We start from the raw sequence: 19,019 nt of genomic DNA on the forward strand, positions 1-19,019 counted from the left end.
AATTACCTTTCAAAAAATATTCAGGTATTCCCCAGTTTTTCTTGGGAAACATTTGGTATCCTACAGTAGACTACAGGATTAGGGTTTTCTTTTTTTTTTAATTTTTAGTTTTTATCAGATTCAATGTGATTTGTAAATTTATTTATTTGAAAGAGTTATAAATAGAGAGGGAGAGACAGATCTTCCATCTGCTGGTTAACTCCCCAGGTGGCCACAAGAGCCAGGGCTGATCCAGGCTGAAGTCAAGAGCCAGGAGCTTCATCTGCATCTCCCACACGAGTGGCAGGGGCCCAGCACTTGGGCCATCCTCTGCTGCTTTTCCCAGGCCAATAGCAGGGAGCTGGATCAAAGTGGAACAGCTAGGACTTAAATTGGTGCCCATATAGGATGCCAGTGTCACAGGCGGTGGCTTTACCAGCTATACCACAATGCCAACCCCAGGATTAGGATTTTCTGTTTAAGGTACTACTTTTTTTCATTTAAACTTCTAGTTATACAAAATACTAAAATATAGTAAAAACTTATATGTATCTATCTTGACTGTTAGAACATTCAGCTATGTTTTTCTCTCATTTGCAATAACTTTTTTCTAGTTATTCTGTTTTCTTTATTCTTTGTTTCTTTCTGTAGTTGTACTTTGATTTGTTCTTCCTGAGGTGGAATGTTGGTCTTTTTTCTTTCACTCTATCAACTCCAGATGCTTGGAACTTAGGTAGAAGATGATTCATGAAAAAGCCAAACTCAGCATGTCCTAAATCCATGAGATCAAAATATGCTAATGTGGCCTTTGAGGTTTTGATTCTGATCACCTTGATGTCCAAGGAAAGAATGAATGCTTAGGAGAATAGGAATGGCAGAATGGTAGGCCTTTGTTTGTGTGAATTTACTCATACACTTCAGGCCATGTCTTTGCTTCAGTTGAGTATTAGTGAGATTTAAACAGTTACAGGTTCTCTCTGCTGTGTCAGGGGATAAGGTGCTAAGCACTTCATACAAGTCCAAAGCTTATTGTAACAGACTGAGGTCACAAGATTAATGAAGCACATCTTTTTTTTTTTTTTTTTTTAAGCAGGATTTTATTTAATGAATACAAATTTCATATGTACAGCTTTTAGGAATACAGTGGTTCTTCCCCCCACTCCTACCCTCCAACCCCCACTCCCATCCCACCTCCTACTCCCTCTCCTATTCCATTCTTCATTAAGATTCATTTTTAATTGACTTTATATACAGAAGAGCAACTCTATACTTTTTTTTTATTTTTTATTTTTTTGACAGAGTGGACAGTGAGAGAGAGAGAGAGAAAGGTCTTCCTTTTTCCGTTGGTTCATCCCTCAATGGCCGCTGTGGCCGGCACACTGCGCCGTTCCGAAGCCAGGAACCAGGTGCTTCTCCTGGTCTCCCATGCGGGTGCAGGGCCCAAGCCCTTGGGCCATCCTCCACTACACTCCCGGGCCACAGCAGAGAGCTGGCCTGGAAGAGGAATAACTGGAACAGAATCCGGTGCCCCGACCGGGACTAGAACCCGGGATGCCGGCGCCGCAGGCGGAGGATTAGCCTAGTGAGCCGCCAAGCAACTCTATACTAAGTAGAGATTTCAACAGTTTGCACCCACACAGACACACAAAGTATAAAGTATAGTTTGTAGGCAAGTTTTACCATTATTTCTCACAGTACACCTCATTAAGGACAGAGGTCCTACATGGGGAGTAAGTATGCAGTGACTCCCCAGTTGATTTAACATTTAACAATTTAAATTGTTGATTTAACAATTGACACTCTTATTTTTGATGTCAGTGACCACAATGAAGCTAATCTTGGAGGCTGTGGCCAGAAGAAGTCTTCATGGAAATTTTTATGCCAACTCTTAAATCTTAATGATAGTCTGTAATCTTGGAAGAGAATATGCATTGGGGCATATTCTCTGGGAAGTATTTGGAAGTGATATTTTATTGATACTCTGTATTATAGAAAATGATGGTAGAAAGATCTCAAATGGTGTTTGAGACATACTAACTTTCTCCCTAAACATAAGTCACTGTTGTTATTTTACTGTTTTTTGTAGTGGTGAGCTAGATATCCAGAAAGGACTAAAATATTAACAGTGTCATCCAACAGGAATGGAGGGTCATAGCATTTATCCCAGATTCTAAAAGCATAATGCATTTAAAAAAAACAAAAACAAAAAACAACTATGGTGCCAACACTGTGGTGCAGCGGGTTAACGTCCTGGTCTCAAGTGCCTGCATCTCATATGGGTGCCGGTTCTAGTCCCGGCTGCTCCTCTTCTGATCTAGCTCTCTGCTATGGCCTGGGAAAGCAGTATAAGATAGCCCAAGTGCTTGGGCCCCTATACCTGCGTGGGAGACCCGGAAGAGGCTCCTGGCTCCTGACTTCGGATTGGCACAGCTCCAGCCGTTGCGGCCATCTGGAGAGTGAACCAGCGAATGGAAGACACTCTCTCTCTCTCTCTCTCTCTCTCTCTCTCTCTCTGCCTCTCTTCTCTCTGTAACTCTTGACTTCAAATAAAATAAATCTTTAAAAAAAAAAAAAAAACTAGGTTATAGAAACGTGTTAAAATTGCTTTTTTGTGAGGATAAAATAATTTGCTTGCCAGGAGAGAGTTCTCTTTGCTGTTAAGAGACTGTCACAGCAAGATACTTGTTTTTTGTAATAAATTTATTTATTTGAAGGATGGGTGTTGGGGAGGAGAAAGGGAGAAAGAGACAGAGATAGCCCATCTGCTGGTTCAGCTCAAACCAGGTCTCCCATGTGGGTGGAAGGGACCCAACTGCTTGAGCCATCATCTGTTGCCTCCCAGGGTGTGCATTAACAGGAAGCTGGAATTGGGAACTGAGACTTGAAATCAGGCATTCTGGTATGGAATGCAGGTGTCCCAAGCAGCATCTTAATCACTGTTCCAAATGCCCATTCTGTGACATCAGGTTTTTAAGGATTCGAGCTTTTTACCTCCAGAATGATACTCTGTCTTCATCAAGTAGGCTTGTTGGGCAACTATAACTTAGAAACTTTCAAACTTGTCTTGGTTGGTGGCTTAAAAAGTCCATACCATTTCTTTCTTTCTTTCTTTCTTTCTTTTTTTTTTTTTAAGATTTATTTATTTGAAAGAGTTACACAGAGAGAAGGAGAGGCAGAGAGAGAGAGAGAGAGAGAGAGGTCTTCCATCCGATGGTTCATTCCCCAGATGTCCGCAACGACTGGAGCTGTGCTGATCTGGAGCCAGGAGCCAGGAGCTTCTTCAGGGTCTCCCATGTGGGAGCAGGGGCCCAAGGACTTGGGCCTTCTTCTACTGCTTTCCCAGACCACAGCAGAGAGCTGGGTTGGAAGTGGAGCAGCTGGGACTCGAACCGGCGCCCCTATGGGATGCCTGCACTGCAGGCGGTGGCTTTACTTGCTAAGCCACAGCGCTGTTCCCCATACCATTTGTTGACATTTGTTTTAAATCCATTTTATCCTGTGAATTGGAATAATCTTCTAAAAAAAGATTTATTTATTTGAAAGGCAGAGTTTCAGAGAGAGAGGGGGTTGGGGGGGGGGGATCTTCCATCCTCTAGTTCACTCCCCAAATGGCTGCAGTGGCTAGGGCTGGGCCTGGCCAAAGCCAGGAGCCTGGAATTTCATCTGGATCTCCCACGTGGGTGTCAGGAGCTGCCTTTTACTGTGCATTAGCAGGGAGCTGAAACAGAAGTGGAGCATCAAGGACTCAAACAGGTGCCCATATGGGATGCTAGTGTCACAGGTGGTGGTTTAACCAGCTGTGACACAATGTGAGTCCCAGATTCTAACAGTCTTAGTAAATGTAGTTGTAGAGGCCTTTTGTTTAAGGAACTGAGCATATAATTTTTTTTTTTTTTTGGCCAGGCAGAGACAGATAGTGAGTTATAGACAGTGACAGAGAGAGACAGAGAGAAAGGTCTTCCTTCTGTTGGTTAACTCCCCTAATGGCTGCTACGGCCGGTACTGCGCCGATCCGAAGCCAGGAGCTGGGTACTTCCTCCCGGTCTCCCATGTGGGTGCAGGGATCCAAGCACTTGGGCCATTCTCCGCTGCCCTCCCAGGCCACAGCAGAGAGCTGGACTGGAAGAGGAGCAACTGGAACTAGTACCCGGCGCCCCAACCGGGACTAGAACCTGGAGTGCTGGCGCCACAGACGGAGGATTAGCCAAGTGAGCCATGGCGCCGGCCAAGAGCATTTAATTTAGAATATCTGAGTATTATGATATATCACCTTCTAATTTGTTTAAAATTTTACAATGGGCAGTATAGTACGAATGTGATCAGTATATGCTTGTTTCTTTATGATAGACATTCATTGTGTTTTCATTGTTTATAAAATAGTATGCTTAGCTTATTACCCACTTAATGCTTGACAGTACCACTGAATTAAATATTTGTAATTGTTTATAAATGAAAACGTTCATTTTTTTTCATTTATTTCTTCTCTGATCCTTTTTTCTTTTTTGCAATGAATGTCCATCATAAACTGACTTTTTTAAAAATTAATTTATTTGAGAGGTGGAGTTAGAACAAGGGAGAGAGAAAGGTCTTCCATCCCCTAGTTCACTCCCCAAATGGCTGCAATTGCTGAAGCTGAGGCAATCCGAAGCCAGGAGCTGGGAGGTTTTACCAGGTCTCCCAAGTGGGTGCAGGGGCCCAAGCACTTGGGCCATCTTCCACTGCTTTCCCAGGCCATAGCAGAGAGTTGGATTGGAAGAGGAGCAGCTGGGACTAGAACCGGTGCCCATTTGGGTTGCAGACACCACGGGTGGAGTCTCAATATTATATATAACTTGATCCTGAAGGAATAAACTGGGATTACAAAATAGATTAAAACTAAAACCAAATAATGTTTTTAAATTGAGAATTGATTTTTCTCTGGATGATTGTGATATTTGTTCCATTATTTATGTTTACCCTAGATTTAAAAAGTAACTTTAGGAGCTTTCAGTGTGATGCAGTGGGTTAAACATGCCTTATAGGAGTGCCAACTCAACTGCAGGATGTTCCACTTCTGATCCAGCTTTCCTGCTATTGACAACTGGGAAGGCAGTGGACAATAGCCCAAGTACCTGGGTCCCTGCCACCACGAGGGAGAACAAGATGAAATTCTTGGTTGCTGGGCTTAGCCTGACCCAAATTATTTGGGGAGTGAACCAGCAGATGGAAGATGGATCGCTGTCTATCCTTGTCTCTTTGCCTTTCATATAACTAAATAAATCATTAAAAATAAGGATTAATAAGGACGATTTTTCCATTTTCCATTTGTTTCTAGTCCAACAGTAAGTGTGGATTTTTCTCTTCTCTTGGAAAAGGCTGATTAGTAAAAATAACACTTCATAGAAGCTAGTTAATCTCAGTTTTGTTTTTTTTTTTTTAAGATTTTATTTGAGAAGTAGAGTTCACTCCCCAAATGACCACAATGGCCGGAGCTGAGCGGATCCATAGCCAGGAGCCAGGGGCTTCTTCCAGGTCTCCCACATGGATGCAGGGGCCCAAGCACTTGGGCAATTGTCCAGTGCTTTCCCAGGCCATAAGCAGACAGCTGGATCAGAAGAGGAACAGCCAGTACACAAACTGGTGCCCACATGGGATGCCAGCACCACAGGTGGAGGCTTAGCTTACTGCACCAAGCACCTCGTGCTCCCATCCCCCTTTAAAGATTTATTTATTTATTTGAAAGTCAGAGTTACACAGAGGAGAGGCAGAGAGAGGTTTTCCATCCACTGGTCTAATCGCTAGTTGGCTACAATAGCTTTAGCTGGGCCTATCCGAAGTCAGGAGCTAGGAGCGCCTTCCTGGTGCAGGGGCCCAAGGACTTGGGCCATTTTCTACTGCTTTCTCAGGCCATTACAGAGAGCTGGATCGAGAGTGGAGCAGCCAGGATTCAAACTGATACCCATTATGGGATGCAGGCACTGCAGGCTGCGGCTTTACCTGCTATGCCATAGCGCCGACCCTCCTCCCCATCCCCTTTTAAGATTTTATTTGAGAGGTAGAGTTACTGTCCGTGTTCTTCTATGTAAATTCACTTAATCCCATGAAGAAGGCACTATTATCTGCATTTTACAGAGGTAGCACAGAGAAGCTGTTTAATTTGACCAAGATTGTAGTGTTAATAGATTTTAGATGCTGGCAGCCTGGCCCTAGTCAGTGCTGTTAACCATTACTCTGTATTTCTACATCTGAAGCCTGGAGTTGTGAGTAGATCTAATTGATTAAAAAACCCAAACACTTTATAGTTAGTGATTTTTAGTATATTTACAAAATTGTGCAATTACTGACATCATCTAATTGTAGAACATATTCATTACCCTAAAAAAACAGTTGGCACCTATTGTGGCCACTCTCCTCATCCTTTTCCCTCAGTCCCATACAACCACCTTTTTATATAAATGAAATCATATAATATGTGTCTTTTTATGTCATATTCTTTCACTTAAAATGTTGTAAGGTCATCTATGTTGGCCCTCCTTGAATCACGGCTTAAAAGTCTCTAGGGGCTGGCACTATGGTGCAGCAGTTAGAGCCCTGGCCTGTGGCACCGGCATCCCATTTGGGTACCAGTTCTAGTCCTAGCTGTTCCTCTCCTGATCCAGCTCTCTGCTATGACCCGGAAAAGCAATACAAGATGGTCCACATACTTGGGTCCCTGCACCCGTGTGGGAGACATGGAGGAGGCTTCTGGCTCCTGGCTTCTGATCAGTGCAGCTCCGGCCATTGTGGCCATCTGGGGAGTGAGCCAGTGGATGGAAGACCTCTCTTTCTGTTTCTACCTCACTCTGTAACCTTGTCTTTCAAATAAATAAATAAATAGTTCTCTAGACAGTAATATGCTAGAGCAGTTTGTAAGGCTGACCTCACTTGTTTCCTCTTTTTCATAAGAATCACTGACTTTTTTTCCTGTTGGTCACTGACTTGAGAGCCATTCTCTGTTGTATTCTTATTTTTTCCCAGTATTTTGTTTTTTTCAGATGGCAGGGCTAATCTGGTCATTGTTGCTTCATCTTAATTTGCATTTAATTGTGTGTTTTAAAGTCAGGAAAGTCAGGATAATTTTTCTTAGTTGATTGGAATAATTCAGTAGTCTTAAGTTCTAAGGTTTGAAAGCCTGTATGGTTTTTCTGCACCTATATGACATTATTTCTTGTTTTCTATTCCAGTAGCGGTTAGGTTACTGGTTAGGTTAGGATGAGAACATATACCAGAATATATACGTATGTGTGTGTATAAAAATACATTGCTTCCTTCATTGAGATAGTATCACTGTGAAAAGCTCTTTGGTTAGTCCAACAGTTTGCTTAGAGGTGTAGTTGATTTGCATTTTATGCAAGCTCCTTACCTTGATATAGCTGGGTAAAAAATTGTTGGTAGTCTGGCACTAGTCCCCTGGCTCTGAGTTATATTTGTGTGTGTATTATTTAACAAATATGGACTTCGCTTATGGAAAATACTTTAATTGGGCTAAGGAATACAGATTGTTTCCCTAACATTATCTTCAGGATTACTCAGTTGGAGGTACCAAAGAAAGAAGCATCTGAAGTCTACTATTAGATAGATTTTAGTGTGTTTATAGAGTTATGCTACCATCACTACAGTACAATTTTAGCATATTTTCATTGTCCCGTTAGAGAAATCCTGAGTCTGTTAGAGTTCACTCCTCACACCCATGCTTCCAGCCCCCAGGCAACCACTAATCTGCTTTCTATCCCTTTATGCCTTTTCTGGATATTTCATATAAATGGGATTATATAAAATGTGGTCTTTTGCATCTGGTTTCTTTTACTTGGCAAAATAGTTTTAGGATTCGTCTGTGCTTTAGTATGGAACAGTATTTTGTTTCTTTTTATTCCTCTAATAGTATTCCATATCTTGATATTTGAAGCAGGTATTTTTCTGACAATTTTTTTTAAACCTGTGTTTAAGGTCATCTACCATCGTTAGTTGTCCTTTGAATTTTTTGGATTGTAAGTATCATATCAGTGTTTTAACTTGCTCCATTTATTTGTTTATTTAAAAGGCAGAGTGGCATGGGGCCAGGGGGTGAGCTGTTAACCCTGTTATCCCCCAAACCCCCAGATGACCATAAAAGCTCAGGCTGAGCCAGGTGAAGCCAGGAGTTAAGAATGCTACCCAGGTCTCCCCTGTGGATGGCAGGGGTCCAAGTTATAGAGCCATCATCTTCTTCCCAGGGGTAATAGCAGGGAATTGGCTCAGAAGCAGAATTGCCAGGACTTGAACCTATTCTCCAAAATGTGATGTGCCAAGTGGCAGCTTAACTCTCTGTGCCACAAGTCCACCCTTGAACTAAATTTTTTTTTTTAATTATTTATTTGAAAGAGTTACACAGAGAGAAGAGAGGGAGAGAGAGAGAGAGAGAGAAAACTTCCATCTGATGGTTCACTCCCCAGTTGGCTGCAATGGCCGGAGCTGCGCTGATCTGAAGCCAGGAGCCAGGAGCTTCTTCCAGGTCTCCCACATGGGTGCAGGGGCCCAAGGACTTGGGCCATCTTCCACTGCTTTCCCAGGCCATAGCAGAGAGCTGGATCAGAAGTGGAGCAGCTGGGACTTGAACCGGCACCCATATGGGATGCTGGCACTTCAGGCCAGGGTGTTAACCTGCTATGCCACAGCGCTGGCCCCGAACTAAATTCTTAATTTCCATATTTCTTTGGTTCACTATTAGTTGATACATTTTCTGTTTGTGAATCAAATATTTCAAGTAGCTCAAAATAGTTGTTGAATTTGAGTATGATCATTGATGCATATTTTATCCATTATTCTACAGAACACATATTTATCTTAGTGGTATTGTAACAAACATGAAAGTCTGTGGAGTGTATTATCTTCCCATGATGATTCCAGTTTCCAGTTACCTCTCATATCATTCTACTGTCACCCTTAGACTTTTTTTTAAAAAAGATTTATTTATTTATTTATGTTTTTAAAGACTTACAGAGAGAGGTAGAGAAAGAGAGAGGTCTTCCATCTGCTGGTTCACTCCCCAGGTGGCTGCAACGGCCGGAGCTGTGCCAATCTGAAGCCAGGAGCTTCCTCCGGGTCTCCCACGTGGTGCAGGGGACCGAGGACTTGGGCCATCTTCCACTGCTTTCCCAGGCCATAGCAGAGAGTTGGATCAGAAGAGGAGCAGCTGGGAATAGAACTGGTGCCTATATGGGATGCCGGCACTTCAGGCCAGGGCTTTAACCCGCTGTGCCACTGCTCTGGTCCCAAAACTCTTAGAGATTATACATCTTTGTGATTAAAAACTTCATCACTGGCATAATCTGGTTCCAGCCATCTCAAAAGGGAAGGAGATTTTAAGACAAAGTGTGTTAAATAAGTTATAGGAGCCAGGTGGCACAGCAAGTTAAGCTACCTTCGCATCCCGTGTCAGATTATTGTTTCAAGACCTGCTACTCTGTTTTTTCAGATCCAACTCCTTGCTGACCTTCCTTGATAAGCAGCAGAAGATAGCCAGAGTATTTGTGACCCTGCCCCTCTTGTGGGAGCCCAGGATGGACTTCCTGGCTCCTGGCTTTGGATCCAAGTCCTGTCTATTGTGGCCACTGTGAACCAGTGGATGGAGGTCCCATTCATATTCTCTCCCTCTTGTTTCTCTCTCTCCCCTCCTCTCCTCCCTTACTTCCCTCCCTCTGCCTCTTTCTCCTGCCCCCCCCCCCCTTATTTGTTTCTCTGCCTTTTGAATGAATACATACTTTAGAAAGTTACAGATGTAGAAGTAGTATATGTTGTTGGGTTTATATTCTATTGATGAGAATTTAGATGGTTATAATTAACTGCAAGAGAAACTGGGAAGTACAGTGTAGTTGGGAGGCTGTATGTATTATTAGGGCCAAAAGGAGATCATAATTTGGCAGACAACCAGCAGACCCTGCTATAACACTGATGTAATAATTTTTCGAATCCTATAACAGTTGTGAATTAGATCTGGGAAAAATCTTTGTTAATATAACTTAAAAAGTTCATCAATTTATTAATACCAGTATTAAGAATGGTCATATCAAGCATAGGAACAAATTACCAGAATTTCAATAGCTTGATTGTAAAAGTAAATATTTACTTAGCTGTTTCAGAAACAGCATCTCAAGATGTTGGAAAGTTGAAGTCCTTCTTAGCTCTACTGTTTACTAGCTGTGTAACTTTTGGTAAATTTTTTTTTAAACTTTCTGTGCCTCAGGTTTCTCATGTGGATGAGCATAATTGTTCCTAATTCTTGGGTCTTCTGCAGATTAAATGAGCATGTACACAAAACACTGGCATAGTATCTTCTACATAGTAGTTCTTAAGATAGCAACAGTATGAAGTATGTGGTTTTGGACAGAGGTATATTAGATATTTAGAATCAAATACATAGAATTGCCAAAAATTAGTTTTAAAATTATCTCATAGAATTTGTTTCTCTTTCGCCAATTGTCGTAGAAAAAAGATGAGAAAGCCATTTTTAATACATTGGGATAACATATTAGTCTTTTTCTACTTGCTTCCTACCTGTTTGTTTTTCCTTAAAGACTTATTTATTTGAAAGGCAGAGTTACAGAGAAAGGAATAGACACAGAAAGAGAGGAATCTTCACCCAGTGGTTAATTTGCCAAATGGCTGCAATATTCAGGGCTGAGCCAGGCTGAAGGCAGGAGCCAAAAGCTTCCATCTGGGTCTCCTACCTGGGCGCAGGAGCCAGGTGACCTGGACCATCTTCCTCTGCTTTTCCAAGCACATTATCAGGGAGCTGGATCAGAAGTGGAGAACCTGAACTGGAGCCCAAATGGGATGCTGGGGACAAAGGCTTGGCTTAACCCGCAACACCACAATGCTGACCCCAGCTTCCTACCTCTTTGCAAATGTTTGTAAAACCCAAAGTTATGGAAACACTTGCTGTGTTCAGAAAATAATTTTGATATTAGATATTTGTAGCCAGTCTTTTTTCTCCTGTATTCTCCAGCCACAAAGTTTGATGCTTTGGGTTTGTTATTTTCTTACAGAAGTAGAATTTAAGTGTGTTTGTATTAGGGTTTCCCCTCCCCTTCCCCGTCCCCTTTTCGACAGTTAATGAGTAGGAAGCAGTCCTCTTCACATTTCAGAATGTTTTAATTTTGCCTTTTGAGTATGGCCAGTAGTTACTCTTCATGACTAAAATTCTTGGTGACTTTCTTGCTGTTGCTACTCATGTTATTCTTTGTTTGAATAAAAATTGAAGGTTTTCTCAAGATGAATTAGAATTTTAGCTAAAGAGGTGATATGAGTATTTGATCTTCAAAGATCTTTAGATTCAGAACTCTTGGATAACTAAAATAAATAATTATTTTCAACTAGGCTAGTTTAAATAGTTTAAAGAAGTGAAGACACCCAACAGCAACTTAAACAGGTAGTGCTTTTGTGTGGTAATGTTTGTGTAATTTGCCTAATTACTATTTTCTTTAGGCTGTATTTATTTATGTATTTATACTGCTCATTATATTAATGCCATGAAGATAGTTTATTATTGTATACTGTATTTTTGTGTGGATTTCTAGAAACCAGATCCATTTATATTCTATGTAACTGGCTGCGTGGTGTGGCTTTTTTTTTTTTTTTTGGACAGGAAGAGTTAGAGAGAAAGGTCTTCCTTCCGTTGGTTCACCCCTAAATGGCTGCCGCGGCTGGCGCACTGCGTTGATCATAAGCCAACAGCCAGGTGCTTCCTCCTGGTCTCCCATGCAGGTGCAGGGCCCAAGGACTTGGGCTATCCTCCACTGCCTTCCCAGGCCACAGCAGAGAGCTGGACTGGAAGAGGAGCAACCAGGACAGAATCCGGCGCCCCAACCGGGACTAGAACCCGGAGTGCCGGGGCCGCAGGTGGAGGATTAGCCTGGTAAGCCGCGGCACTGGCCGTGGCTTGTTTTTAATTTCAAGAAATAAGATGTTGGAATAAAGCTGGATTAAGTCAAATGAGTAAGAATTAATTGGAAGTCCAACTAGGAATTTATATAACAATTCTTTTGCCAGTACTTTGCTGTTTAAAATATTTAGATACTAATTGACTTAATTTTGCCCAGTGTACATTATAGATCCAGAATACTGTGGTTTTTCCAGGTAATTGTCAGTCTATCTCATTTTTTCATATGTGTTCAGTTATAGTCAGACTTCATTTTTCTTTTAAAGATTATTTGTTATTCAAAAGACAGAGTGACAGAGAGACAGAGCTTGTCTATCTACTGGTTCATTCCCAAATGCCTGCAACACCCAAGACTGGGCCAGGCTCAAGCCAGGAGCCAGGAGCATCACTCATGGTCACTCCAGGGACCAAAATACCAGAGCCATTGTCTAGCCTTCCTAGACCCATTAGCAGGAAACTGTATCGGTAGAGGAACAACCAGGCCTCAGGCATCGCTTTTGTATGGGATGCTGGTATTTTAGTGCCAGCTTAACTAGCTTTGCCATACACTGGCCCAATAATTAGACTTGATTTTGTCTTTTTTTTTTTAAACATGAAAATACACGTGCTCTGTTATTTATGTTTTATTCTTTTTCTGTTTTAAGTACTTTCAGTTTGTTTTTAGCATAATGGATGAGTAATTTATCATTTTTTCCCCTGGTCAATCATATCTGAGAGTTAGATAGTTATGACTTGGGGAAATTGGTGGTAGAGGTTCATGGTAATAGTGATTTTCAACTTAGGAGGATGAGGAAGAAGTCTCCTGCGTGAATATGAAATGCTCATATTTCATCATCCTCCTTTGACCCCATGTTGGGATTATTATCTTTGTGTACAGTGTATTGGAGTAAATTTTCTAAAACTCTTTTTTTGTGTTGTCAGAATTGTGATGTCCTTTTGACATGATTTATAAACGGCAACTAAATATTTATCACAAATGTCAGATGTTTTTCAAAGATTTTGTAGATTTATTCTTCGTCACTTTTCTTAAAGAATGATGATTAGGTTAGTGCTTTGATGCTGTTTCCATGTTAAGGAAGACTTAGCTACATTGAAGATGCTTATTAATTAGTGCATGAAAACTATTGACCAGAGAATAATTCCTGCTTTATTGTTTTTATACCTTTTAAAAGCAGGCTTAGATGCTGAGAAGCTATGACCATCAAAGAAAGAGGCTGTCAAGTTAGTCAGAATTAAATTGCAGTTCATTGTGAAGTTAACTGAATCAGATAAAGCAGTTCATGTTTTGCATTCTAACTCCTCCCTATGCATTTTTTTTTTAGAATAGTTTACTCAACATAGAACTTGGTTACTTACAGAGTTAGGAACTAGTCTTTGCTTCTGGACAGACTAGTCTTTGCCTTAGCACGAAATACCTGGATTAAATTTGCAGCCTATTTAAATGCCAAGAGTGCTTTTGGTAAAAATAAAAAAAAAATGAGAAGCTATTTAAAACCTCAATGGCTAACCTTATAAATCATTAAGACAAGTACTGCAAATGTATTAAATTTTACAGGAATCATTGTGTAATTACAATAGTTGTAATAGAGGAAATAACTATTAATTCTTGCGGGATTGAGGAAGGAAGGACTTTTTTTTAATATTGCAAGTTTTGATTAGGGTTGCAAATTCAGTTAAACATTACTTTGAACAAATATAATATAATAGATTGTGTCTGTCATAATAAGTTGTGATAAACTTATTAATGAAGTATAAATGTAGTATGATAATTTTCTTATCTTAGCAAGATCTTTAAAATTATATTCCACCTGTAAGTAAAATATTAGGTAAATTAAAGTAGTTTGTAAATACTGTATACATTTGATACTTTTGATTTTTCAGAATGGTACATTTTTTTAAAGTTATGATTGAATAGGAAAGTATTGTTTTAAAGTAAAAAGAGCTGTTTTCAGCTACTTGAAAGGGAGACCATAGGGAGACAAAGGGAGATCGTCCCTCAGTTGGTTCACTCCTCAAATGCCTCAATAGTCTGGGCTCAGTTAGGCTGAAGCCAGGAATCTAGAACTCCATCTGGGTATCCCACATGGGTGGCAGGGCCCAAGTGCTTAGCCATTGTCTACTTTTCTCCAAGATGTATTAGTAGGAAGCTGGATTGGAAGCAGAGTAGCTGGGACTCCAGCTGGCACTATGATGTTGAATGCAAGTGTCCTGAGGGGTCCTTGACTTTCTCTGCTATAATACCTGCCTTCAAAGTACTTTTAATACAAATGATTAGATTGTTTTGATGTGTAGTTTTTTTTAGTATACCTCCATATACATTATACGTTTGAATCTTAAAATTTAATAAACTGGGCAGAGAAACCTTTTCCTTATTTTATAGAATTCAAAACAGACTTAGAAGTTTGATCGAGTTCTTATGAGTTGTTAAGTCTTGGTGTGATAAAATATTTTAAACTTGTAAATTATCTGTTAAAAGTAGGATATTGTATTTTAATAGAAGTGTACTTCATTTGCTGCTTTTATACTTGTTTCAGTATCACTGAATATTTTTTTCTAGGCCTTTGAGTCAAACTGGCAGGAACAGTAGTGACACTGCTTTTAGACATTCAGTGCAGTGCATTGGTGGTACTTAGTGATCTATGCAAAAATGGATGTTAAAATTGGATAGTATTATGTGAGATCTCATTTGTCACGGGAGTAACATTGAAAAGCAAGATGTGAAAAATAACGAACTTTTTTCTCATTTTTGTTGCCTGCCCTCTGGTGGAGAAGTTTGTGAAATCAATAGACATGGTGTATGAAAACTGAGTGGAAAATATATACAAATATATAAAAGTTAATTGATTGTATATGAAATTAAAGTATGTGTTAAAATTTCAGGTTTATAGCCTCTAAATATTGGAGGCGATAAATGTGGTATTAAACGTTAAAGAACTGCAGAAGTTTCCTAGAGATAAGCACATTTAGGGCCTATGTTGTGGGTGTGATGGGTTAAGCTGCTGTCCACAATGCCATTATCCCACATGGCTGCCTGTTTTAGTCCTGGCGGGCTCCACTTCTAATCTTGCTCCCTGCTGATGCTCCTGGGAAAGCAATGAAAGATGGCCTAAGTCCTTAGGCTCCTGCACCCATGTCAGAGTTCCTGGCTTTGGCCTGACCCAGTCCCAGCTGCTGCCATTTGGGGAGCAAATTAGCAAATGGAAGTTTTCCCTCCCTTCCTCCCTCCCTCCCCCTCTCTCCCTTTCTTTCTCTAAGAAATAAATAAAATATAAACTATTTTAAAATATTCAAATAAATAAAATATAAAATAAAATAATAAATTGTTTAAAAATATATGCACATTTGACTTGCTGATTATGTTTCTATTTCTCACAATGCCCTGTGATCTCTTTTAAGGATTTTATAGAAGTGTCACAAAGTTTAAAAATGGAAAATGAGGAGTTTAAGAAGAAATACAATGATGCTGCATCCAAAGCCCTCCAGCTTGAGGAAGATATTGTGTCAGTTACACATAAAGCAATTGAAAAAGAAACTGAACTAGACAGGTATTTCTGTTTTTTAAAAATAACAAATATTTTAACAGCTTTTTTGGTTTATTAACATTGCATTATCTTAACCCAGTTTAAAGGACAAACTCAGGAAAGCACAGCATGAAAGAGAACAACTTGAAAGTCAGTTGAAGACAGAAAAAGATGAGAAGGAACTTTATAAGGTAGGTAATTGGTTATTTCTGTTTCTTTGGGTTATCTATAGCTTTGTAACAAATCACTCCTAAACTTAGGGGTCAGGAATTTAGAACAGCTTGGCTGAGTGGTTATTGCTACCTGTATTTTATAGGATTGCTGTCAGGATGTTGGCAGGAGCTGTAGGTGGCTAATGGCTTTGGGCTTGGAGGATCTTTTCTCTTATGACTCACATTGTTGGAGAGAAAGAAGCCCTTTAGCTCATCTTTTTTTTTTTTTTTTTTTGACAGGCAGAGTTAGAGAGAGAAGGGTCTTCCTTCCATTGGTTCACCCCCCAAATGGCCGCTACGGCGGGCACTGCGCCAATCCAAAGCCAGGAGCCAGGTGCTTCCTCCTGGTTTCCCATGCGAGTGCAGGGGCCCAAGAACTTGGGCTATCCTCCACTGCCTTCCCAGGCCACAGCAGAGAGCTGGACTGGAAGAGGAGCAACCGGGACAGAACCGGTGCCCCAACTGGGACTAGAACCCGGAGTATTGGCACCTCAGGCAGAGGATTAGCTTAGTGAGCTGCGGCGCCGGCTAGCTCATCTTTACATTGCTTCTGCCCAAGCTGCTTGGATGTCCCCACAGTGAAGTAGCTAACTTCCCTCATTGTGAGCATCCAAGAGAGCAAGAAAGAAGTCACAGTTGTATTGTATATTGCCCCTAAAACTTAGTTTGTGGGGAATTAATTTGCTGTATTTCAGATAGTTGGCAAGTACTGTGTAATAAGTCAGAGGTAGAATGGTAACAAAATACTTCTTTATCAGCATGTATATAACCAAGTATTTTCTCCTTTTAAGAATAAATATTATGGAGAAAAATTTATTAAAATGGTCATGTTTTAAAATTTGATTTTTTGGAAATAATCTTTAAGAGACTCATTTTATAGAACTATCCTTACTGCTAACCGAATATTTGCTGTTTGAAATTTTTTTAAGTAATTTTTTTTTTTAATCTGAGTTAGAAGGGAAGAGAGATCTTCAGTCTGTTGGTTCACTTCCCAAATGGCTGTAACAGCCAGGGCTGGGCCAGGCCAAAGCCAGGAGCCTGGAACTCCAGGCTAGATCTGAAGAAGTGCAGCTAGGACTCCAACCCATGCCCATATGGGATGCCAGCTTTGCAGGCTGCCGCATAAACCACTGCACCACAGCACTGTCTCCTGAGCAGTCCTGAATTAAGGAGTCCTTAAAGTATCAATACAGATGCAAATGGAGAAACTTTTTCTCAAGTGGCTGATAAGCATTTCCTGAAGGCAGTGCCAGATAAGGGGTTTATTAACATTGAGTTGTCAGATTCATGTTAAGTCACTTTGATGAGACGATTATGAAAATTTGGTAATTTTTTTTAAGATTTATTTATTTATTTGAAAGTCAGAGTTACACAGAGGAGAGGCAGAGAGAGAGGTCTTCCATCCACTGGTTCACTCCCCAATTGACCGGAACTGCTGGAGCTGCGCCAATCCGAAGCCAGGAGCCTCCTCCTGGTCTCCCACGAGGGTGCACGGGCCCAAGGACTTGGGCCATCTTGTACTGCTTTTGCAGGCCATAGCAGAGAGCTGGATCGGAAGTGGAGCAGCCGTGTCTTGAACTGGTGCCCACATGGGATGCCGGCGCTTCAGGCAAGGGCATTAAGCTACTGCATCACAGTGCCGGCCCCGAAAATTTGGTAATTTTTAAAAGTGATGCTGCAAGGATGTTGGCTTCTGTCATCTTTGGAGAAGGTGAATATGAACTAATCCTTCAGCATTGTATGCATTTAAAGAGTGAGTTGCAGGATGTAATTAATTTTCTCTGCTGTGAACCAAAGCATGATACTCTTGGTAGCAGACTCTATAATTAAAATTTACTCCCTATAATTAGTTATGGAAACTGATTTATATATCTGTGAATAAATAAGCATGACAGAAAATTAAAAAGTTGAGCTAATTAACAAATATATTTTAAAGCACATTGGAAAAAAATGACATACTTTTCGCAGATTAAAAAGTTGAATTACTTGAGATACTGGTTTTGAATGTGCCCCTTCTAGTTTTCCAGAATTTGGTCATGCTCTCATATCTGAATATGCCTGTTTTCCGAAGAGAGCAACCAAGTCAAATTGCATTTCTACGGAGAACCTAAAATCATTACGTAAGAGGAATAGACATTAGAGATCAGGTAATATAGTTAGTTAGACCTTAGAATTAACCTCTGTAGAAAAGAGGAAAGCTGTGTTCTGTTCCTCGGGTCTCCTGGCTCTGAGTCTCTTCCTTTGATCATCTTCGGGCTAGAGATAAACAATGGAATCTTAAATTTTGACGTAGCTTAGTCCACAGTGTTAGAATATCCTCTTCATTTTCAAATACTGTTACTAGGTACACCTGAAGAATACAGAAATTGAAAATACCAAGCTAGTGTCAGAGGTCCAGACTTTAAAGAATTTAGATGGGAACAAAGAAAGTGTGATTACTCATTTCAAAGAAGAGATTGGAAGACTGCAGTTGTGTTTGGCTGAGAAGGAAAATTTGCAAAGGGCTTTCCTGCTTACAACCTCAAATAAAGTAAGTATTTTTGCTATATGTATTTGAAGAGTGATAGAGACAAAATGTGTCTACTAAATATACGTGATAACGGTTATTTTTAATTCCTCTGAACTTTTTTTCATTTATTTTATTTGAAGAGCAGAGAGCGAGATAAAGATCTCCCACCTATTTGGTTCTTTCCTCAAATGTCCACAAAAGTTGGGACTGTTCCAGACCAAAGTCAAGAGCTGGGGGCTGAATCTGAGTCTCCTACATAGGTGGCAAGGGACCCTAGCACCAGAGTTGTAACCTGCTGCTTCCCTGGTGTGCATTATCAAGAAGCTGGAATTGGGAATGATGCCAGGACACTAACTTAGGCACTCCAACCAGGGATATGGATGTCCCAAATGCCATCTTAACTACTGTGCTGAAGCCCACCCCTAATATTTTCTTTTGAAAATGTTAAAACTTGGAGCTGATGTTGTGGCATAGCAACATAGCTGCTGCCTGCAACGCTAGCACCCCATATGGACATTGGTTCATATCTTGCCTGTTCCACTTCTGATCTAGCTCTCTGCTAATGGCAGAAAGGAGGGAAACAGGTGTTCTGTTGGAGTGCTGCTTCACTCCCCAAATGCCTGTGATAGACAGGGCTGGGACAGGCTGAAGCAAGTAGCCTGGAACACTGTCTGAATCTACCATGTGGGTGGCAGGGACTCAAGTATGTGAGCCATCACGTGGTATCTCACAGGGAGGCCCATTGACAGGAACCCTGGTCAGAAGTGGACATGGGACTGGAACACAGGGATGCCAGTGATGTGGGCATCCCAAGCAGCATGCTAACCACTCTGTCAGATGCCTGTGCTCGATTTTTCATTATT

General features: G+C 40.7%; 1 protein-coding gene across 2 annotated transcripts in view; it reads left to right on the forward strand.

Annotated features, from left to right (window-relative positions):
• Positions 1-19,019, forward strand: part of TAX1BP1 (Tax1 binding protein 1) — a 91,423-nt gene that overhangs the window by 27,350 nt on the left and 45,054 nt on the right. For both annotated transcript variants that reach the window (XM_062178466.1, XM_062178467.1), the window contains exons 6-8: positions 15,311-15,459; positions 15,536-15,626; positions 17,992-18,177. In XM_062178466.1, coding sequence (XP_062034450.1) covers positions 15,311-15,459; positions 15,536-15,626; positions 17,992-18,177 — 426 coding nt within the window. The remainder of the gene's footprint in view (positions 1-15,310; positions 15,460-15,535; positions 15,627-17,991; positions 18,178-19,019) is intronic.

The sequence above is a fragment of the Lepus europaeus genome, chromosome 20 (assembly GCF_033115175.1).
Source record: "Lepus europaeus isolate LE1 chromosome 20, mLepTim1.pri, whole genome shotgun sequence".
In the NCBI taxonomy this organism is placed as follows: domain Eukaryota; kingdom Metazoa; phylum Chordata; class Mammalia; order Lagomorpha; family Leporidae; genus Lepus; species Lepus europaeus.